The sequence below is a fragment of the Prinia subflava genome, chromosome 2 (assembly GCF_021018805.1).
Source record: "Prinia subflava isolate CZ2003 ecotype Zambia chromosome 2, Cam_Psub_1.2, whole genome shotgun sequence".
Lineage (NCBI taxonomy): Eukaryota > Metazoa > Chordata > Aves > Passeriformes > Cisticolidae > Prinia > Prinia subflava.
This window is the reverse complement of record NC_086248.1, coordinates 46,140,930-46,164,833: the sequence shown is the minus strand read 5'-3', so window position 1 is coordinate 46,164,833 and position 23,904 is coordinate 46,140,930. Positions and strand designations below refer to the sequence as shown.

General features: G+C 40.5%; 2 protein-coding genes across 5 annotated transcripts; both read right to left on the bottom strand.

Moving 5' to 3' along the window:
• Positions 1 to 809: 809 nt before the first annotated feature.
• Positions 810 to 12,157, bottom strand: RPF2 (ribosome production factor 2 homolog). Its single transcript, XM_063389814.1, has 10 exons — positions 12,003 to 12,157; positions 10,780 to 10,912; positions 9,936 to 9,973; positions 9,300 to 9,339; positions 7,458 to 7,539; positions 7,290 to 7,366; positions 6,872 to 6,971; positions 2,593 to 2,695; positions 1,506 to 1,650; positions 810 to 1,201 (listed from the first exon to the last, which is right to left on the bottom strand). The coding sequence occupies exons 1-10, from the start codon at positions 12,023 to 12,025 to the stop codon at positions 1,022 to 1,024; spliced, it is 921 nt and encodes a 306-aa protein (XP_063245884.1). The 5' UTR covers positions 12,026 to 12,157; the 3' UTR covers positions 810 to 1,021.
• A 1,813-nt stretch (positions 12,158 to 13,970) lies between these two features.
• On the bottom strand, positions 13,971 to 21,771 carry GTF3C6 (general transcription factor IIIC subunit 6). Of its 4 annotated transcripts, none has more exons than XM_063389818.1 (6): positions 20,325 to 21,771; positions 19,301 to 19,381; positions 16,943 to 17,006; positions 16,354 to 16,398; positions 16,106 to 16,219; positions 13,971 to 14,608 (listed from the first exon to the last, which is right to left on the bottom strand). In XM_063389818.1, exons 1-6 carry the CDS (start codon positions 20,376 to 20,378, stop codon positions 14,313 to 14,315), a joined length of 654 nt encoding a protein of 217 aa, XP_063245888.1. In that variant the 5' UTR covers positions 20,379 to 21,771; the 3' UTR covers positions 13,971 to 14,312. The 4 variants fall into 4 exon arrangements, with proteins under 4 accessions (XP_063245888.1, XP_063245889.1, XP_063245885.1 ...); XM_063389819.1 differs by having other exon boundaries at positions 20,093 to 21,767; XM_063389815.1 differs by having other exon boundaries at positions 20,319 to 21,766.
• Between the last annotated feature and the right edge of the window lie 2,133 nt (positions 21,772 to 23,904).

Sequence of the window (23,904 nt, the reverse complement as noted above, 5' to 3'; positions counted from 1 at the left end):
GGTGATGAACACAGTAAAACACTACAAGCACTCCCACTTCTGCCAGTGCAAAGCAGGGCCTGGTGCAATAGTCAGAAGCAAAGCCTGGCCATCACACATGTATTGAGCTGACACTTTAGAAAATGGTTTAAACTTTATTGAGTCTTGCAGTTGTGAAAAATCTGAAATACATAAACAATAAATTAACAGAGAAGTTCTGCATATTATGCACATTCACTCCTCTGGTCCTGCACAGAATGTGTAAGAACTGACTGATCAAGGGTTCCCAAGAAAACAGCAATACAACCAAAGTTTTGGGGGAAAGGAACCTCAATCCATCCCACTCTGACCGATTTGATGCCAGCAAAAGATGCCCAAAGCCTGGAGAGGGAGTGCAGGTCAACAGGAAAGCACCTGAAGGGCAGCACAGAGGAATTTAAGCCTCTCCCACCAGCAAGTTGCCTCATTGGAGACACAATTTAAATGCCTTTATGCTAAAAGCACAAAGCATGGGGGATATTAGGAAGAAATTATTCCATGTGTGGGTGGTGAGACACTGGAACAGGTTACCAGAGAAGCTGGGGATGACCCATTCCTGGAAATGTTCAAGACCAGGTTGGATGAGGCCTTGAGCAGCCTGGTCTAGTAGAAGGTTTCATCCCTCCTCATGGCAAGGGGGTTGGAACCAGATGATCTTCAAAGTCCCTTCCAATCCACTCTGTGAAACTGTCCAGGAAATGAGTCATTTGACTCATTTAGTCAAATTTGACTATTTGACTCCCATATATTGCTAATACCAAGAAACAAACACTCAGCTTTGGACAACTAAGAAAGTTATATCGTATTTTTTATTTTAAATAACCAAGCTCCATGTTAAAGCTCAATACCCCAATGTTCCCTTTAAAATGACAAACCATTAGAAAGATATTTTGTTACAAAACTAAAGCTAACAGCAGCTAAATCTTATATGTCTGACAACTTATATTACAACACATATTTTAAATTTGAAACTACAATGAGTTTTCAAAGCTGTCCCAGACAGTCAAGCTGACTTTGCCTTTTTGGGAGCAGCCCCACCATCTTCAGCTGACTTCTCTGCTTGCCTCTTTCTTAAGCCTTTCATCTTCCGTGTCCGCAGTTTACTGAGATCCTGCCTCTGCATGTGGACTCGACCGTAAGTTGTACCCAGCGCATCGTGGGAGATATTCTTCTTCTTCTTAGGCTGCAAGGGAAGAACAATGTTAGCATTTCTGAGCACAGGCCCAAGAGCTCTGGTGAGAATCAAGTGCCCAAGTGCAAGGCCTCATACATTGGTAGGAGTTTAGAGACTAAGATTGGTGCTGTGTGTTCTGTGAGCTTCCGGAGGAGTCTGGATGCCAGCTGAGCACCACAGAAGTGCTGTGGCCCCAGGAATGTCAGTTGGCCTCGATAAAAGTTAGCTCTGGTCAAATACACAACAAGTAACACTTCAGCCTTTGCTCTCCCTCAGAGAGATCTGAAAGCAATGCCCTTTCCAAGGTACATACCTTCAGGCCTTTTGGCTGTTTCAAAGACAGCTTATAAAGGTCATCTGAGGCTAAATGTGTCCTCCTCATAACCAGATCCAATGAAGGTCCCATCTCTTCCAGTTCTATTCGGGGTATTTTACAGCCGGATTTCTTCAGAAGCACTCTAGGAGGAAAAAACCAACCAAAATCAAGATTGTCCCCTGTGTTAGAGATTTATCCATCTTTCTTAAGAACAGGTTCAATCCTGCAGTTCAAGATACTATTAAATCAACTGCTACCACTAACTCTATCATTGGGAAAAGCATCCACCAACAACAATTTATAATAAATCAGTCCCATTACAATTTGAACACATCCAAAATATGACCTGGCTAATGTAATTTTTTTTTTAAATGAGACCAGTATAAGCAGTATCACTTAAAACTCAGCCCCAATACCCTGAAAGCCATATCACTTTTCAAATTCAAAATGGCACCCTGGGTATTACTGGACATGAAAAATATTCACTATAATTTACAGCAAAATAACCTGAGCAGTTATCCAAGAAAGTGTTTTGGTTCTTTGTTTTTAAGAGTGAGGCCAACTGAAATGATTTTGTATTCAGAGAAATCAAAATCACATGGAACACAAGCTATGCATGTTCACAGCCTCCTAAGGCAGGGAGTGACTGTGAGGGTGAACACCAATGCAACAAGAAAGTTGCATTGTCCTGCCTTTTCCTGGTTTTCCTTGTGCATCTCTATCTGCAGCCTTATCCCCTGTTGTTCCCTGGCAAACATCTAAGTGAGGAGAATCACAGAAATCAGCCTGAGAACAGACTAAGTCCATCAAGTCTAAGACAGCACCCAGAATTCACTAAGCTAATTCACATCACCTTCTTAACTGAGCCATATGGAAAAGCAATCCTCTGAGCCAGGAGGAGAGACAAGGAAGGAGGCAGCAGACCTAGGGCTCAAGTGTTTTCCTTCTGCTGTACAAACTTCACTGGAGCACCTCTCTATACTGCATGTTCTAAATGCAGCTCAAGCCAGCTCAATTTCACAACTACAGGTTAAAGTTGACAAGTGTACCAAAGCCCAGACAAACAGATAAAACACATACTCACTTGTAGCTTCTCATGTAAATCTTCCCATCTACAGCTGTGAAATGCAGAACATACTCTAAACCAGCCAGACGAATACTGGGCACAGTGGGACCTCTGAAGAAATCTGGGAGAGTATTTAAAAGGAATAAATGCCAGGTTTCATGGCTGAAAATAAAACCAACATATGCCTGTAACAAACTGGTGCTGTGATGTCGGCCCATTTTGAAATAGGGATCTCATGAAATAGCCATTACTTAAAACTGCAGTGTGGCCAATACACAGGACAGAAATGTAACATTACACATATTAGTGTGCACTGGTGAATCCAAACATGTGTGGATATCCTGACAGGAACACAGTGACTTCCCAGAGATAATTTGGTAGCAATATACATGCTACCTATATATATACTTCCTATAAGTAAGTGTATGGAAAAGAGCAAATACATTTTCAGAGCTGTAACTTAGTATTATCGAACTAATGCGAATAATTGCACTGTCTATTCTTTCAAATATTCATTTCTAAAATCAGGGGGAAAAATGATCTTATTTGGTGTTTAGGCCAGTCAAATGCTCAGACAAACACAGATCAGTACAGAGAAGCCATTTCCTCAGCTATCTGTTTGAAGACATCACTCAAACCTAATACGTAAATCATAACCACAGCCAGATTTGGAACACTAGAAAGAGGGATCAAAACCAGTACACAGCAGATCAAAACTGCATCTTTTCTAGTCTTACCTACATTTTCTCTCTCTGACTTTGGGAAAAAGTTTAGATCTATCATTTCTTTCATATCTCCCTCACAACACAGCACTTCTCTAGGTAAAACAATATTTGTCATTATGTCTAATGTTTTCTCTATTAATAAACAACACATGTGGGAAAATAAGACACTTCAAACACTTGCCCAGTTTGCAAAGAGAACACTGAAATACAGGTTAAATGCAAAATGAGCCACCTCTACTAAGGTTCTTATATCAGGCTGTGAAAATACACTGTGTAATCAGGCTATGAAAATATACAGTGCAATGAGCACAGAAATCTGTCCAACATATGCAGAGGGTGGAGAAAGAATTTGACCTTGACCAAGGGAACAAGGTGTGCTAATAAACATGACAGGACAGGGCAATGCTGAAACACAGGAGAACTGCTAACAGATGCAAAACACATCACTCTTTTCTACTCTGTCCTGTTTTCAAATCCCTTGGCTACTTGTCTTTTCCTTCACCACCTTTTGCAAGAGTATCAGCACTGGAGTGACATCCAAAACACAGTTTTGGCTGGCAAATACCAGATGGAGTCAACCCAGGAAACTTTCTTGGTCAATTAAATACTCTCTTATTTCAAGTCTAACTTGTAGTTAGAGGAAATGTTGCAAATAAAACATTTTGTTTGTGGCACATTTTTTCCCTTCAATTAGTTCTCTGCAGGTACATAAGCTTACATTCACAGTGGTTTTATTTGCAACACCTCCCTTTCATATTTTCCTGTGGCATCATACATCTTTTTACCCACAGGCTGATCTCTTCCAATAAATGCAGGTGGTCAGGAATTTGTTTCCTGGCAACACTGAACAGCTGCAGAAACCTTACACTTCAGTACACTCAGAGAGTTGAAGTTTTTTTAACATACTCTTAATTTACAGCTCTTGCTTTGGTTGGACTAGAGACTCGTTTTCTCCTTTCTTTCCATTCCTAGTCCTCCTTGCCCCTTGTCCTCAAACATGTTTCCAGAAAGTCTAACTTACTCTTTCCTATGGAGAGCTTTTCAGGACCTTTCCATTTCCACATTAAATTCCTAATTGATGTTGGAATGTAACTCTTTCTGTATCAATTCATACCCAAAAGCTGGTAACACTGTATTCTATGTAGCTTTGCATGAGTGCAGCTCAAACATTTCCCAGCCATCCCCTTTCCTGGCCAGAAAAAGTCCTCAAATCTTTTCAAACGCTCAAACAGAGTCTGTGTGAGGAAAGGATGTTTGAAGACCAAGACGACAGCCAATCTAAAATTGTGGAGATCTGCAAACCAACATTTTAGGAAGTGTATAAGCAAGTTCTATAGTGGCCTAGCCATTTTTAGGATAAAATAGATGTGCAAAAACAGAACCAACAACAAGCAGGCAGCATTGTAACAGTTGAAACATCTTATAGGTACAGGCACAAAAAATTATTAGAATTTCGTTAAATGCATTCCAAGACTTACATCATTTAAATGAACTACACTACCACGTTGGCAAGTAATGAATACCAAGAGAGAAAAAGTGGATGTCTTTGTCTTCCAGGTCTCCAAGAAAATATTCTGTCATTTATTTCTCCTAAACAGCTTCTTCCACTTCACAGTTTCACTATAGCATTTGGTTACCACAAAGACAATAATTCACCCTTGTGCTTAATTTTACCAAGAAGCTGCTGTAAGATGATTGTCCAAACATGCATGGGCCCTTCTGATATCACAAAAGCCAATGAAAGCTTGGCTGTTCCTCAGCATCACTGGCATCACACTGCCTTGGCAACAAGAAGCTGTCAGCTATCTGATATTCCCTCTGGGATCCCAACAATACTGGCACAGCAATATTTATGGCTGTTGTTATAAAGACGTTCTTTTATCTTTCCTAGCAAGAGTAGCAGCTTAAGGGTACCATCTTTTGCAGAAATGGAACAAATCACTTCTTCCTTATTGGTTAAGGGCAGTTAAACTGAAGTTAATTGAAGTAGGTCAGATTAATTAATACCCCCAAAATTTTAATTTGCTAGTGATACCTTCAAGCCTTTACTCTTCTTAACCTTTGTCTATTGTTTTGCATCTGGGTATTTCACAGAACTCAGCAGAACAATTAAGACCTGGAGTACTTGGCATATGTTCCAGAAGAAAGATTGGGTGTGGAGTACATTTGACAGCCAAGTCCTTAATGGCTAATAGGAGAGGAGGAAGGGCAGGCGAACATCAGGAGAAATAGGAAGGACTACTCAGTTATTTGGCAAATGTCTTACTGTGCACGTCTCCCATTTCAGCTGTTTGATCATGGGGTGTTTGAGCACATCTGGATGCCCATCACTGTGCAGATGCCTGAACAAGATACACTTCAGAAAACGCACCTGCTTCCTGTGGAAATTCTCATGTACAGTGACACAAACACGCAGCAGTAAAACTCACTTATCTTTGTGTTCCATCATCTTCAAAGATGTCTAAGCTCAGTTACCACCCTTTCATCCCTCCCCAAGAACCAATCAGTTGTACTGAGAGGATGAAAATTTACTCCTCTCCTGCTCCCTTTCAGTCTCATTCCAGATGAAACACTTTCCTTTAAGGAATAATAATAAGGAAAAAATCCTCACTTTTAGGATCTGTTTCTGAAGAGCAATCATTTACCCATTTGCCTAGAAACCCAAGAATGGAACTGAAAGAACAAGACTGTTCTTATTGAGCCAGGTTCAGTATCTTACCAGAACTTCATAAAAGAAAAAAAAAAAAAAAAAAAGGAAAAAAGAAGAGGAAAAAAAGTGATCTACTTTCAGCAAAGCTATTAAAAAGAGAAATAACTCTGCCCTACTTACTAAATCTGGTTTTGCCAAGCAAGAAGCATGTTTTAAGTGTAAAGAGTGTAATATCCTATAACTATAATAAAGTGTAAATATCCTATAACTTCTACCTCTACATAGAGCTTCTATAAAGCTACAGTGTGCTTTATCTTCCAAAGCCTCCAGCTCCGAGATACTAAAAAACTTCATGCCAGTTTGTTTCCTAAGCTCTAAGACTGCTTTAAAGTTAGGGCACAACTTATCTACAACTGATTTTTACTGCACCTGTTCTCTCCAAGTATTCTAAGCAAGGACAGAGCTTGTTAGAATTGGTGGAATTTCCAACAAAAATGCTTTCATTACAAAAACACAAGCTGAATTAGCCTGATCTGATTTTTCTGTAAGCAAAAATATCCCACTTTCTGAACTTAATCCACTGATTTCAATTTAGTACTTCAAGAAATTATTTGGTTAGAAAAGTGACGACCCAGTACAATTATAAGGCCAAGACATTTTGGAAAATGATAGTTTTCCCACAATCAAAGTAATAAACTCTGGTGAACGTGAAGTTTCATCTTCAGAATCTTTTAGGACATTCTTTTATCCTCCCTTTACAAGTAATCACAATTAGTTAACTTTAATTTTATGAGACATGAAACCTACAAGTGTTCATTCTTGTTTTTCTTTTGTGCTGAACATAAGCAAAACAGCTTTTCCCAACAGATCATATTACTACAGATCCATGCAATCCTACCTCCCAAATAATCAAAATACTGACCAATAAGAAGGCTCTTCAGTCTTCTGTATTCTTCATTCACATCAAACACTTCGCCAGCAAATATCAACATAGGTTTTGTCCCTTCAGGACACTTACTGTTCTGTGGAATAAGAATTTTAAAACAACAAAAATTCAGACAGTTAGGGAACATATCATTGATTTAATGGGTGGCCAGCCATTCAACACTGAAAGAAAAACTGCTGTGACCTGTGATCAATAGGGACAGAATAGACCAACCAAACTAAATTAAAAAGCAGAGCATAAAATTAACATTCTGTAGTACACAAGTTACCAATCCTCATCTACTGCATGAAACACTTTTTAAAAATAACTTAATTCATTTCAGGGCACAGAAAAAATTGCAACAAAAGAGTACACCAGAAGGTGTCGCTGAAATACTGAATTAGCCACTCCTTACCTTGATATCTTTTAGGGCTACAAACTTCTCAACGCCCAGCTCAATCATGTCTAGCACGTGGTAGTCAAACATGCGACCTGTGAGAGTAAAAACGAAAATCCAGCTATTTAAATATGCACTGAAAACTACACTTATCATCCCAATAAAAACCCAAGTGAGACTTATTACCTATTATCAGGTTGTTAGGTCGCTTCTTGTTATGAGAGCCGAAGAGAAACAGAGAACAATCAGATTTCTTGGAAAAAAACTCCTGCAATTGAAGAAAAGAATCAAACTTTTGAGTTGCAGTTCACAGGGTTTAAAATATTCTGCAAAGGTATGTGTCACAAATACATGAGTTTACGAGCTGCTTAATGAGAAGAGCAACTGCATTTACCAGAAGAGTTTTGAGCATGTCATGAGGATTTTTCAGCACTTATGCTAAAACTGACAGGCAGATTCAAGATTCAAATAATTTCTTTTTTTATTTACCATTGCATCTTACAATACAAGTCAGGTAATTTTTTCCTGCCATTTTAATACCCTTTCTTGTAATTCCTGATTATTTGGTTTTACACAAGATACTTTCAACCACTTCTCCTTGCCTGACGAGTAAGCATTGGCAAGCTGGTGCTGTTGTAACATCTCACTGTAGTTTCCCAATTAAGCTTTAAGCAGCACATTGGCATTGCCTGACAGCTTCTGAACAACCAGTTAATTCCCTCAACAGCAAGTCTAGCAACAGCTGCACTTGGCACAAGAGTCCTACTTACAGAGCAACTTCATGTCAATTTAATATTTAAGACTACAATGCTACCTAAAACCAGGCCAGTGGTGACTATCACAGAGATATTTTCTGCAGGAAGAATGGATTAGAGAACCTATTATAGTATGATGTCCAGAGCTAACACTACAGCAGTTCCTTCTAAAGATGTCCAGTTCCAAAGTCTTTTTATGCATTTCTGCCTCCCAAGGCAGCTCCTCATCTTGTGTCTCAACAGCGGCTCCACGATGTACACACACTCAGCTTATCCAGTGCTACCCACAAGTATATACCTGACCTCCCACCCCTGCAACAGCACAGCTAAGAGAGGACACTGCAGCTCTGCCCCTCTGGGAGGTCAGAGAGACACTCGGCGAGGCCGGGTTAATGGAACGTACAAATCACAGAGCTCAGCACCGAGTTTTGCCACCAGATCCCTGAGAAATGCTGACCCAAGACAGGCCAAGAACAGACCAGAGGGGACTCCCCTTGAAACACATGCTCATACAGCTCTGTTAATCACTGTGTTCATATCTATACTCTCTAATAGCTATATATTTTATTAAAAACATGTAAAAAAATTCAGATGCTTCGAATGTGCCCTGCATATACTGCAACAACAGATACACTGCAAAATTGCCCTTTTAAAAAACTGCCTCTAGCCAGTCAGCCAGGACTGCTGCTAAATGATGGAAAGGAGCTTGGTGAGCTTTCCCACCAGCTCCCTAAGCACCCTTAATGGATCCCATGGAGCCCCATAGACACGTGTGTCAAAGTAGTGTAGCAGGCTTCTTCCTGCATTATGGGGGCTTCATTCTGCTCCCTGTCCCTGTCTCCCAGCTCAAGGTACCCAGAGAGCAACTGGTGCCGCTATTGCACACTGAGGCGAAGAAGGCATTTAGTATCTCTGCACCTCATCCTTTGTCCCTGTGTTTCGCTCTGCATCCAGTAAAGGATGGAGATTCTTTAGCCCTCAATTTGTTGGCGATGTAATTGTAAAAACATTTTTATTGTGTTTTATGACAGTAACCACATGAAGTTCTAGTTGGGCTTGGGCCCTTCTAACTTTCTCCCTGCATACCCTCACAACATCTTTGTGGTCCTCCTGAGTGGCCTGCTTCTTCCAAAAGCGATATTCTCTCTTTGTACCCCTTAGTTCCAGCCAAAGCTCTATTCAGACAGGCTAATCTTATTTCCTGATGGTTCATCTTTTGGCACAGAAGGATAGCCTGCTCAAAATTGTAAGAGAAAACACTGTTTATACTTACCAATGATGTTTGGTCCTCAAAAGGCCTAGTAATATTTTTCCTGAGAGAAGGAGAAAAAAACAACTTAAAAGAACAAAAAAAAGAACAGGCCCAGATAGCCACTTCTTATTAATTCTCTGACAATAAAAAGTTTTACATTCTATCAGAAACTCCAGCAGCAAAGGCTCAGTTTGAGTTCAAATCACAAGCCGTATTACTACTGCCAGGAATGCCTTAGTGCCATCATTGCCACTCTAAGTACTCTCCTCAGTATTTCCTGTCTCCTGGGGCCTGACCTGCAGAACACCACCACCACTGCTACTGCCAGTGACACTATGAATACCTGCCTTTGCCTGTTCATTCCTTAAATTTAACTATTACAGTTGTTTCTGCACTACATTCCCACTGGGTTCCCATTTCAAACAAGCCTTAGAGCTGAATCCTGCTCCGTACCACCTGTCACAGAGCAGGGCTCAGCACCAACGCTGATCACATGTAGCTTGTTTCCAGTCTGTTGAAAATGATGATCAGCCACATTCTGCACCCTAGTGATTGTTCAAGCCCCCACGCCAGCCTGCATCTCTATCCATGCCCTGAAGCTACCAAAAGCTGTCTGCCTGTCAGAAGACTCAAAGATGTCAAAGTGAGATCACTTACCTTTTATACAGCACAGCAAAAGGCTTCTTCACAGCGTACTGCAAAACACAAAGTTTAACTCGTCATCTCCAGAACATGCACAGCACTGCTGTTTTTACAACCCAACAGTTTGCAGTTACTGTTACAGAAACAGTAACTATGCAGAGCAGGCTAGAGGAAGGTGCCTCAAAAGGCCTGCTCACAGTAATACCCTTCCACCTGGTGGTAATCTTGTTTCCAAATTAATTGCACAAGAAATTATTTGTAGAAATTAAGAAATAAAAAATTAACTGAGGAACAGCTGAAATCAAAGATATGTAATGCAATCCCTCTGCTCCTAAAGGGCATAAGGAAAAACAGGGAGAGAACAATAACCTGATTATAAGCAGCATAAAGAATAGGAAAACAACAAAGTGAAGAGAAAAACAAGTGTAGGAACAGCTATAATATTTTGAACTATGGAGTTAGAAGACAAGATTGGTAACTTAGTTTTAGGAGAGGCTGAAAGCTCCCTATCAATACATACAGTCAGCTTACAGGATTGTGGGATATGACTTAGCTGTGTGACAGAGTTCCAGTTCTGTACCTAATCCTCTTAATCCTCTTGTTTTCAAACAGACTTTGCAACACTTCACCTTATATACTAGACAAGTGTGAAGAAATAAGAGAGCAAGCTCAAAACTTCTAGCAAAGGAGAAGCTGGAAGAAAACAATCTCCATTAAGAAGCAGGTCGTGACACCTTTGGAGTACTGGTCATTCTGAGATTTGGGATACAGGGAGAGTATGAAAATGCTGATAGTGCAGCAGAGACAGCAAATTGTAAGAAAGAGAGAGGAAGGCTGCATGCTATGTCCAACAACTTACAATGTCTTTAAGCACTTCAGTCACGGTTAAATTTGCATTTCCTCCTCTTATGAGCATAGCATTTTTTGTATTTTCATTTAGCTTGGGTTCTCTCTTCTCAAGAAATCTTTTTGCTCTCTTAGTTTTAGGCTTTCTGTAACAACAAATTAAAAGTTAAAAGCTTAACATATGTAACAAGACTTGACACTACAGAAAACAGTGAAGCCAAACAAGAATTGGAACAAACTGTGTCCAAGTAACTTGTTTCAATGACTCAAACTAATCCCAACCTTCAGAATTACAATCAATGCCAAAAGCCCTGTCTCAGGTGAACGAGTTTTTACTGCCATTCCTCTTCCTCTCTGTCCCCTCAAATTAGCAAAGGTGATTTTAGAGTCTTGTGTTCTTTAGTTTCTGCTAACTTAGAGAACAGTCTATACTAGAATTCCCATCCTACTGCCAGGCTGAAGGATTCCCCTCACACCAGCTCCATAAACAAGCCAGAAACTTGCTTATGGGAAGAATATAAAGACCGCCAACAGCCCCTCAGAAAAAAGCACAGGTACAGCACATCTATCTGTTGTCAGGAACCAGCGAGCAGCACCACCCAGCTGAAACACCCCAGCCACTGCAGGGGCACAGACCTTATACCTGTCAGTGACTACATGGCTTAAGAATTACAGTCCTCCACTGCATTATCTTCTCAGCAAAGCATTACTTGTGTTTTTTTTCTTTAAAATAAACAATATCCCCCGCCATACACACAGAGGTGTGACAGCATCGTCAGGAGTGGAATGGACCTCTGGAGATCACTGAGTCCAACCCCGCTGCCAAGGCAGGGGCACCTGGAGCAGGTGGCACAGGAACACACCCTGGTGGGTTTGGACTGTCTCCAGAGTGGGACACTCCAGGATCTCCCTGGGCAGCCTGTTCACGTAAAGAAGTTCCTCCTCATGTTGAGGTGGGACTTGCTGTGTTTTAGTTTAGGGCAATTGCTCCCCATGCTGTCGCTGGGCATCACTGAAACTTCAGAAATTAATTCTCTCAGGTGTACGGAAACACAAAAATTCAACACCAGCTGCTCATCGCGGTTATTTTAAAACACCAGCTGAGCAAGGGCTGTTTGGCCACGGCTAAAAAGACGGCAGCGCTCAGTTTCCTCTTTCCCGCACGCTTTCCACGAGGCTTTTCTCTCCGCTGGCTCCCCCAGTGCAGCCCGCCCCGGGGTCCCCCGGCACACTCACACCACCCGGTCCAGCGCATCCATGGCCGCCCTCACGTGCGGGATGTGCGGGAGCCTCGGCGCGCGTCACATCCGCCGGGCGCGCGGGGCGGGGCGGGGCGGGGCGGGGCGCGGGCGCTGCTCTCGTCCCGCGCGGCGAAGGGGCTGGAGCGGGGATGCGAACGGGCGCGGCTGAGGGCGCCTGCGCCCTTCGGCCTGCAGCGGAGGGGACTGAGGGAGAGCTCACTGCAGTCTGCGGCTCCCTGCTGAGCGGAAGAGGAGGGGCAGGCACTGACATCTTTAGTGACCAGTGACAGGACCCGAGGGGATGGCCTGAAATTGTGTCAGGGGAGGGTTAGGTTGGATATCGGGAAAAGGTTCCTCACCCGGAGTTGTATGGTTGCAAAAGTTAGGGTTAATAATAATAGAAACAAAAGCTCGTCCATTAGAAATAACATTTAAAATATTAAAAAGCTCCATTATTATGAATGTACTCATCATGTGCGATATACAAAAAATGTTTTCAAAAAATGATACTGATTACCAGATGAACTAGAACGAAGAAACAACTTCAGTGTAGCACTGAAAGAAAAGGCTGAGAAGGCCAGAAACCAATGTTGTTGGAATACTCTGTGTACATAGGGAAAAAACCTCACGTACATAGTGCCAGACTAAGTAACAAAACATGAGAGAGTTGCTGTGTTTGCATTGTGTCAGAACAAACTCTTGAAGCACCTCTCTGTTCTCAGTGGCTGACGCAACCCCAGCAAGAGCCCTCTCTGCAGGAGGCTCAGCTGCCACCAAGTGCACTGCAAACCCTCCCTCTGGCACTCAAGAGCCTGTGTATTCCCAGGATCATTACTCCAGTTATAATTGTCCTCTGTCTATCAGCACCACACAAATCAAGCGTGGATGATGATGTTTCTAAACCTCCATGGTTGCAGTTAAATCCACAGGGATAGCTGTGCGGTCTCCCTGAAACCTCAAATGCAACACTACCATGTGAAAGATCCACACCCAGGCTGGAGGCACACAGAACATGTTCCCTTCTCTTCCTCTCCCTGCCTCTCTTTCCCCTAGGATTCAAGTTGCTTTTACACAGGAATAAAAAAAAAAAAAAAAGAGAATAATGGGATGGATGGTTTGAAACTGGTTGCCATTTTAATGACTTCTCTTAACTGATGCTGTGCTGTGAACAACGCTGTGGGTGAGCTTCTCATCTGATCATTACTAATTAAAGTATTACATAATTATGCTGGAATTAATTAGGTGTTCCCATTCTCACAGCACTGTTGCAGTTACACTTTTGAGGGAGGCAGAGAAAGAGAGGAAAGAAGAAGGGTCAGGGAGAAAATGTTTTATGTTTTAAAATTGTGCTTTTGAAAACATTATCCCGAGTGCAGTATAAATGATGTAGCAGTATCAACCTACAGACTAGGCTAAGCATGACAATATGGTCACATGGACTAGTCTGGGAACCACTGATACATAGGTACAGGATCTTAAGTATAAAAGCCTTCAGAAAAATGCCAGAGAGGAAGACTAGAGCCAAGAAGTGACTGAGGAAGAAGAAAAACAGGGTAAACGCACTTCCTTTTGTATAACACGCGTTATATTATAAAGGAAATTGAAGAGGCAGCGTGACAGATGCCTCTTTAGGACCTGGATTTCATTTGCTGACAAGTTTGCAGTGGTTTTCAAGACTTGAGTGGACCAAAGCCCTGACCAACTTGTCCTGAATTTCAGTGTTGACCCTATTTTACATAGGAAGCTAGATGTGAGACTTTCATAAAGTCCCTTCCCAATGAAATGAAAGATTTCTAAACTCCAAGGAGAGAAAGGACACTAGAGAGAATCTAAACTAAGCAATTTGATGAGTATTCAGTCAATAAACACCACACTTATTTGTTTTCTGTCAATAACTGCAGTACAAGCACAGATACAGTATGCAGCTCTAGAATATGACACACAAGGTGAAACTATACTTGAAAAATTCAGGACTTTATTTTAAACAACGGTGTTTCTTTCTTTTTACAAAATGTTTCAGACTGTACAATACATCAACACTTTTCTAAGGTAGGACTTTCTTTTAACTATGTAACCATTTCCACTTGTTCAGTTTTGAGGTAGGGATACATACATTTCCAGTCAATAATTTTAAAAAACACTTAAGCCCTTGCCACTATAATTCAAACAACAAAAGCAATGTACAGGAACATAATGTCTGCTTTTCCACTATTCATTTTTTCAGATAAGGTGGAAACCATGCCATGGCCTATAAAAGTTGGCCCATTAATTCTGTGAAGAAATCCTGAAAAGATCAGAGTTAGTATCATGGAGGTACATCCTCTAAGGCAGCATTTCCAGAAGGAGATTCCTCTGCCCCAGAAGCAGAGCTGCCAGGCAGAGGAATAGGGACATCTGTTTCCAAGGTGTGCTGCTTTTCCAGGTCACAGTTCATGTTAGAATTTCCTTTGCCACTCACCTCTCCCTCTGACTCTTCAGTCAATTTATCTTGGGCCTGAGCTGACTCCTCAGAATCATCCTTTTCAGGCAGAAAACTGCAAATCATATTAGGCCTGCTGTAGGAAAAATCTCTGTCCTTGATCTGCAACCACTCTACTCCACCTGATGTAAAGAAGGATAATTCTATTAGTGACAAAAGGAGTTAAGAGCAGTTTTTTCTTAGTTTAAGTTCACTGTTATTAAGGCTGAGCCTGATCAAGATCTAAGTAAAAGAGCCACTGAGAATAGGAAGATGTGCATGTCCCCCTCCTATTACATTTCACATACCCATTTACTAATTTTCATAGTCAGAAAATATAATGGAGGACTAAAAATATCTTTCCTCTGATCCTGTATGGCAGTTCCTGTTGTATTTAGGTGTCTGATGCCACCTTTAGGCTCTTAAAATAACTTAAAGATAAGTCAAAATGCAGAGAAAACATTTCTGGAATGGAATGGAATATTTGTTCACCTAAATATTAGACCTTCTGGCAATAGGTAATCACAATAGAAACAGGACACAAGTTCTTGCGCTCTCTTTAACTCAAGTGTAACAAAAAGTTGGAACAATAGGTTGAAACCAACCCCAAAGAGAAATGGGATTCCACTCCCATTTTGATTTTCACTCAGTACATGTTGTCACTTCACAAGATGTTGTAGTTATTTTGTATGCACAAGTTAAATTCCAGTCACGATACAGAAGCGAAGTGGTTTTCAGTATTTATCATCAGTACTGCTGCTCCAGAATAAAAAAGGCCTATGTATTAAGCAAAATACTCTCTAGTCTCAATTTAATATTACTTATACTATCACAATAACAGTTTCAGTTTCATATTACACAATTAATTCTATTGACAGAAGTGGTATATGGTGTTGATAGGAAGGCTGATGTTTGGCTGGATTCTAGATGACATTTCATTTATACCTCCTATGGCCAGTGTCCAGCTGACTGCTCATATTTAAGGTAAAATGGCTATATATTCTTAAAATATGAAGCAGTAACACTGACTTGAGGGAAAAAAACCAGCTAAAAGCAGTTGGACTGTTCTAATGAATACTGCTATATATAGTAGGATACTCAGTATTTGACCATGTAAAAGTACTGACTTTTGTACAAAAAATAAATAAAGCAAACATATGAAACCCGAACTCTGCCTACAGAATGAAAATCATATAAATGGTCTCCTAGGTATGTCTTTGCAAGTAATTTTAATTCATTTCCATTCAACTGTAAATTCAGTAAGTACAATTCAGGGTTTTTTTCTACAATTACAGAGACTCAGAAAGTCATTAGAAAAAATGATGGAAGTAGGAAAAAAAAATCAACAAAGAACTACTAGACAGAACTTTTGATTTTAAAACTTCTAGATGACAGAAGAATGCACCAGGGAGCATTAGCATATATTTGGCCTGCTCTTACACTTTTTTGTAGAGATCTCTTACTAGCCATTTCTGGCAGCACTGGTCAGAAATGTATTTATTTTTTAATTTAAATATTGGTGCCTAAAGAAGAAAGTTCCTTTAACTTCCTGCATGCTCTTGAATCAAACACTCAATAAAGGCAGATGCTCCCAAGCATAACCCACTCATGTCCAGATGCATAAAAGCAGAATCACTCACCAACATTCTCTTCACCTTCCTTCTTTTCTGTCAGAAGGGTCCGTGTCATGTTCAACTTCTTCACTGTGTGGCACTTGTATTTCAGCTGAACTTTTTGGTTGCCTTCTGCATCTACTAAGAAGAGAGGAGAAAAAACAATACCCAAACCCCAATCATTACAGTGAATTCCACTAGCAACTGAAACAAGAGAAATATTTTTAACCTTCTCAGCTACTAAAACAAAAGGAACATCAAATCACAACAATTACCTTGCTCTGTGTTTTCTTCAAAAACCACACAGGTTCCCAAGGTATCTATGAAAAACAAAGTGACAAAATTTTAGAAACTAGTTTATATCAGCTGCAGATAATGTGCCCACTGGCCCAGCTGTAGGAATGTTGCGACTTCCAGCCCCTCACAGAGGCACAGCACTGGTAACTTGGGAATAGGCAGGAGTATCACAGTCATTGGAAGGCACTACAAGGGAAGATCCCAGACCATTTTCTTCCACACCAGTGTTGTCACCATAGGGCAAATGAGAGAACTACAGATTGCACAACCTGTCAGTCCTGCTTACACAGGAGACAACAGCACTTTAAGGCATTTTATATCCCACATTTTTGTCTGCAGTAATACTAGCTGGTGCACCCCAGAGTCAGCTTCCAGACATACTGTCCTGGAAAGGATGCATGGTTAATTTAGCAGTGAACTCAGGCTGCTGCTGCTCTACATGGTGTTATACAACCACCCACAACTTCAGCATCTCACTGGACCAATTGCAATAAAACCACCTGATGTTAAGAAAGTTCTTTGGGTCACAAGAAAAGGGAGAGAATGTATTCACATAAGTTTTCCTACCTTCATATTCTCCTGCAAACACATATCTGTCCACTTGTAAAATGGGCCTCTCTGTCTCTATTCCCTATGTAAAAAAGGATAAAATTGCATAATGTCAGGTTGGTATTAGCCCAGGTGAATTTCTCATTGTAAGACCAGCAAAGACAGACACAGCAGAATCCAGATTGTATCAATTCCTCATCATATACGTTCCTTTAAATACAAAATTAACTAAATACAAATACCAAATTAATTAAATACACACCCCCCCCCCGATAATACTCTTTCAGTAATCATAATAAAACCTAGTATAGAACTGTATAGAAAATGCTCTAGTATGTGACAATAATTTTAGATCAAACTGCAGCCAATGGTCTATATAAATTAAAGTGCTGTTAAGTCCTCTAGGAAATTAATGTGACCTCCATTTCAAATCAACAAAAATGTAAGTGTTTGCATAAAGATGATGTAATTTTCTAAGCTTCAACTAATGCAATTTCTAGAAATTGGAATAACTTTCAAATTGGAAAACACACAGGGTGAAGAAGTCCAGCATAAGGCATTACATCAACACCAGAAGTGCCACTGCAGGGTCACAGAAACTTCAGTGATTACTCTGTGTCTATACTGTGAAGGAATTGGAAATTGTTGCTATTTTATTTTTTTTAAGCAAGGAGTTGAAGAGTAAGGAAGCATTTCTATCAGCTCGTTCCCTTCCTCTAGAGCACAGGTTTTCCAAATACATGAGCCAGCATCCCATTTTTCTTATACAAGATATACCTATATACTGTATTTTGATAAAAAATCAGTGTCTGAACAGAACACACTAATTAAGGAAAAATGACTTTGAATAGTACTTTGTGAATATCAGAACTATTCAGGACAAGAGGACAAGCACATGCTAAAAGCTTTGAAGATAAGGGATTATGTGGTAAATTGCATAAAATACAGAATATCACACAGGTTAATATGAATTTGTGCAATTTTCCTCTTAGATATTTCTGTTTCAAAAGTGCAAGATCAACAAGATTTAAGCTCTGGAATTATCTTTCTTCTGCATTAATTGAGAACACCAATAACACTAAACTAACATATAGAACGTTTTGGGGGGGTTTCTCTCTTCTACAAGAAATAGATAAAAATAACAACACATCAGTACTAAGCAAAAGCATTATGGGGGTTTTACATTCCAAATTTTATTTCTTTGGCTGATTTGCATTCATTTGTGGACCATGCAAACTTCGAGACTGTCTTGCCCTTATGTGACCATATTCCCAGAAAACTTGCTAAACAGAGCAACACTGAGCAAACTCTTTAAGTAAGGTGTTAACAGCAGCCCTACCTTAGGAAAAGGAATGCTTACCCTGTGGAGTGAACGCAAGTAGACGTGGATACAAGTAGGACACAGTATGGATACTTTGACCTTTTACTGGTAACATTACAAGGGCACCTCAAAGCACAAAGAATTTAAAAGAATCCCACCAGCAGTACTGAAGCATCTGTAGCCCTTCAGCCATCAGTATGAATGATACATGTAACAAATTTCAAAATAATTAGATCCAATCAAGGAAGGAAACCTGCTTATAAAAGAATATCCATCCAAAGATTAATATTTTATGAATTTTGATTGTATTTCTACTTCTGAGACATTCAGAATTCCCTTTACCACTGATATATGTTGTGATCAGTGGCACAGTCAGATGTTCTCCTCCATCTTTTCAGCCTATAATAAAGGTCTGCTTTCAGAAAGTATTTGTTAATTAGTAGTACTTGTGTCTATACAGCTCTCATAGTCTACACAGGTTTTGAAGGGCAAATAAAATCTGTCCTATACAGATAAAGTGATTTAAAAACTCAAAAGGAACAGGACAGGGAAACCAGATTCCTACAAAAACCTTACAGTGAAGCAAACAACATCCAAAACTGCTTGATACCCAGTTATCCTTTACAAGACTTGAACTTGCCAAGACACAACTGCAAAAAAACCCATTTTAAATAAAGCGCAAATCTTAAATATTTTGCTTTACCTGTCTGCTGTATTCCAGTTATTTGAAGAAGTGTGATAATTAGCAATTTCTTTAATGTGTGAAATACATAATTAAAAACAAAAAAAAACCAACTTAGAACTTGAAATCAGAGCAGGTACTGGTCCAAGCTTATATATACTTCTGAAAAAGTTTCCTTATATTTATGCAATAATATATTCAAAGACTTTATGCTGTTTCTGAAAGAGAGCCCACAACATGCAGCCAAGTACACCACACATAATTCTCTATTGAATATTTGATCTAATGTTATCAACAACAAGAAATTTGGAAGCAGTCCCTTGTTCACATCCATAATAACTTACCCCTTTCCTACTGTGCTGTAATCACTCACCAAAATCTTGCACTTGTTTTCACATTTTTCTAAGAAGTCTGAATCAATAATTCCTGATAGCTCGACCATGACCAGTTGCTCCTACAAGAAAAATTGATAAAGTACAGCTGTAACATAGAAGTCAGGGGAAAAGAAAAAAAAAACAAAAAAAAAGAAAAAAGTGTTCCTCTGAAAGCAATCTACACCAATAAGAACAGAATACAAAGACACAACTTTTCAGGATAAACAGACCCCCAAACTGGAGTTTATGCTGCATTTTGTCAAGAGACAGAATTCTGGTAATACCCAGGGAAATGTAGTGACTCACTACTCCATAAGACACCCGAATTTCCCAGCTTTTTCTCCCTAGCAAGCAATGGGGGAGCACTTTTTTCACCCTTGAAAAACGAGCATCAGCATGGCTCTGGGAACACCCTACAGCACCTTCCAGTGCCTAAAGAGGGCCTACAAGAGACCTGGAGAGGGACTTTACAAGGGCCTGTAGTGACAGGATAAGAGGTAACAGATTGAAATCGAGTGTGCGTTTAGATATTGAAATTTTCGTTAATGAAAACATTTTTTTTTTTTACTGAGTGGGGGTGAGGCACCAGAACAGGTTGCCTAGAGAATCTGTGAATGCTCCATTACTGGAAGTGTTCAAGACCAGGCTGGATGAGGCTTTAAGCAAGCTGGTCTGGTGGAAGCTGTCCCTGCCCAGACGATTTTTAAAGGCCCTTGCAAACCAAACCCTTCTCTGATTCCGTGATTTTATGGCGATAGGAAGCAACAGAAACTGGAAGTTCCCTCTCTGACCACGCCGTTTCCCGGGAAGCCCGAGCCAGAACCACACAGCTCTGGGGACGGGACCGCTGTGAGGATTGACAAACGCGCCGGCCCCAGGGAAACGCGCTCCGTCCGTGACCGGCCCCTCTCCCTGCCTGCCCCGCCGGCCGGGCGGAGCGGGGCCGGGCCACGCCCCGCGGGGGGCCGGACCCTTCCCCCGGAGCTGGGGAGCGCCCCGGTGTCGTCACCCACCAACCTCCACCTCGTCCTCCTCCGCTCCGTCGCTCCTCCCGCCCTCGCTGCCCGCCGCCGCCATGTCGCCAGCGCCCGCCCCGCGCCCGCCTCAGCGCGCACCACGTGGGGCCCGCGCCGCCATCTTAGAGCGGAGCGGCCCCGCCCCGCGGCGCCGCCGCTGCTCCCTGAGCGCCGCGCCGAGCCCGCCGCGCCCCGCTCAGCGCTGCGCAGCAGAAACACGAGCCGCGGTGTGGCACTCCCGAGCGCCCTGCCAGGCCTCCTCGTGTCTCAGAGGTGGGACTGGAAAATGGGAATCCCTAAAGTGCCATCCTTCCCCCACCTTTTTTTTTTCTTTTTTTCTTTTCTTTTTTTCTTTTCTTTTTTTTTTTTCCTTTTTTTTTTTCTTCCAAAAAAAGGGCTACCAGATACATCTTATGATGAACACAAATAACGTCCTGCTGCTTCTGGTACAGACCATTAGTTTAGAAAGCCTTTATTAGCTAATAAAATATGCAGTTAGTTTCTACCACTCGTGTCCTTTGCATGATGCTTTCTAGTCAACTTGACAGGTTCAAATACATCCCATCAAATACATCCTTCTGACCAGGGGTTCTGAGATAATGACTTAATTTATAAGTGCAGGATGTGGTTGTCCACAAAAATCGGTTTTGTTTCCCAGTGTGCAACAATAATTACAACATAAGCCAATAATTACACATGCGAGAGAGACATTGATCATTTTATTTCAGAGTTCTGCAAGCCTGGGTGCCCAGTGGAATTCCACAAATCAAGCACAACAATTATAATTCTTTTTTTACTATTTGTACATTTCAGCAAACAGGAATTAGTGTTCACTGGCTACATGTTACATAATCCTTGTATTAATTAGTGTTCTATCTTGTATTGGTTAATGATTCTCTCACTTCTCATGCTGAGCAGTCCCGTGGTGTTTCTCTTCTTTTGGGCTGATGGATTTTTGGGTCAATGATCTGTGAGTCGGTGGTCGGGATCTCCTGTTGTGTCTTGCTTAATGTCTTCCTTATCTTGGGGATTCTGCCCAATGTCCTTGTGGCCCATAAATTCTGCATTTTTTGTGTCTGCTGTCAGTGGTAAATCCTTCTCCCCAACTCTGTTAACCTCCCTCTAGGTGTGAGATCACTGAAACCTGTCAGGCCCTAAAGCTTAACAAGACAATTCTACCAACCAGTGATTTGTCTTTTTAACCCCTGGACATCACTTAGAGCTTGTGGGCTGCTGTCTGTTTCACAGACTAGATCTTTCTTCTTGTTGATTAGGTTGCATGTATACGAAGATCAAACATTAAAGAACATCCTTTCTTGAGAAAATTTTTCATATTCCACATTTTGCTACAATATTGCTCTACATTATTCCAAGTCTTACACTGGTTTTGTAATTTTCCTGGTGTTTTTTCCATATGCTATACTTTTATTTTCTATCAAAGGTGTCTCCCTACTTATTGTGTTGAAGTCATTAATTAAAATACTAAATAAAAATTTTGCAAGGAAAATCGCTGAAAATTTTCTTCCAGGCTCTCCTTTATTTCCATAAGATAGAAATGTCAGCATTTATTTATTTATGTCAGCATTGTACCATGTCAAGTGTTTAACTGTGTCCAGATAGGTGTGATCTAATGCACTTCTGCTTTTCCCAGAAAAATTACAGATCTTAATAATATCAAATAAGTTTAGCATGGTTTTTCTTCGGCTTTAGGTTTTGTCTGATTTTCTGTTAATCTTCATGTTTTTAATTACTTTTTCTTAGAGCTTGTTTTGGAATATTGCATACTGCTGTGGTAAAAAAAGCCTATAAATCTGGATTTGTTCTAAATACAGAAAAATATGCTGGGTCATGTTACTTTTTCACCTGGCAAATTGCAAAGGTTTGAATTTTGACTGCAGGGAATAAAAGCTGTGGAACAGATGTTTGGTATACTTCAAGTGTTAATTATCAGATATTTTAAAATAACTTTTTAATCACTGTATTTAGCTTTAGTTTTTGCACCAGGTCTTCCTCACTTTAGATAAAATTTTCGTTGTTTTAAAAAAAAGCTCTACCTCAATAAAGCAGAATCAACTCTCTATTCTGAATATTTATTTTCTTTTAATTAATTGTCATAACTGACAGTGCCTCTGTAATGTTACATGAATACTATCACCCTCTTTTTATAGCTGTGGGGAGGTGAAGTGATACAGTTAAAAACTACAGAAAGCCCTTACAGGAATGTAAATGTGTGCCAGATCAGCCTGTATAAATCACAGGCTGGCATGAACTGCTGTGAAGGAGCAAGTACATTTATTTGCTTTTAAATCAGCCTGAGTGTCATGCAGGATCCGGGGTCACCTCAGTCTCCCAGTTATCGTGATTCAGGGTGTGCAGTTGGGTGATGGGAAATTTTTGGTGCGTTAGTGCCAAAAGTATTTTAGAAGAGATTACCGCGTTGTCAGGCTAAATTTGCCGTGGGCAATAGCGGTTTACCTTGGTCTTTCCTATCCTGGCAGGAGTATTTTGATGACTTATCTCTTAAAAGAGATTGTCCTCGGAGTCTGTCAGCGAGATTGAATGGCTTGATGAGATAAATATGGAAATACACGTCTTGAGGACCTAGACTTTGGGTTTCTGAGGCCTCAGCTAACAGTCCTGTCAGTGCTTGAAAAGATTTATGTGTGCATGCTGCCAGAGGCCAGTTCCTTGGTGGCACTTACATAATTCTGAGTCAGTGAGAAGTAAATGGTCAATTTAAAATAAATGCTCGTATTTGAGATCTACATACATAGATCTACATACCACACACTGGTTTCCATGGGCTCACCTCCAATTTAAGCACATTCATATGTATTTTGGGCCATGCAGTTTGCAAATTTTAGCTGTGGAAGCTCATAGATTAGAGGCTTGGACTATCTATTTAGCAAATAAATATTGTTGCAGTTAAGGTACATTACAGGAAATCAGATCAAGTTCAATGAAACACATAATGAACAAATTCTGGCTGACTACTTTGTCTCATTTTTCCATTTTATTTTGATTTTTATTTTCATGTTTGAAATTCGTTCTCAATCCTTTTGCAGAAGGGATATGCCCTTTCTCCATTCCCTCCTGAACACATTACTTTCTTTGCGAGGCCCTGGCACTAGTCTAAGTAAAAGGTTAAATGTTTTCTAAAAGCACAGAGTAAGATAAGAGCCTTTGTTTAAGCTCTTGTGGTTTTTCTGTCTGTTTAGATTGTGAGTGTCTCTGGTTGAAAGCCTTTTGTATTATATAGTGAAAAACGTAGGATTTAGCATTCAAAAATTTATAATAGATCATATATGTGCAAATATACACACACAACTTATACTCAATCTTTGTATCAGTGCTATTTGCTGAATTGACAGCCTTGGAAGAAGGGCATTGTAGTTCCTACATTTATTTTCAGTTGGAAATGTAACTAAAAGCAATGATGTGGCCAAAGGCGATTGCCTGTGGATGTCAGAAGAGACTTTCAGTAAAATGCTACCATGTGAAACACTTAAATGCCATAATACAGCATTGTAAGGTGCAGAGAGATGCAGGAGAAAGCTTGTAAGAGACTGGTGTGTGTTTCTGGCTGT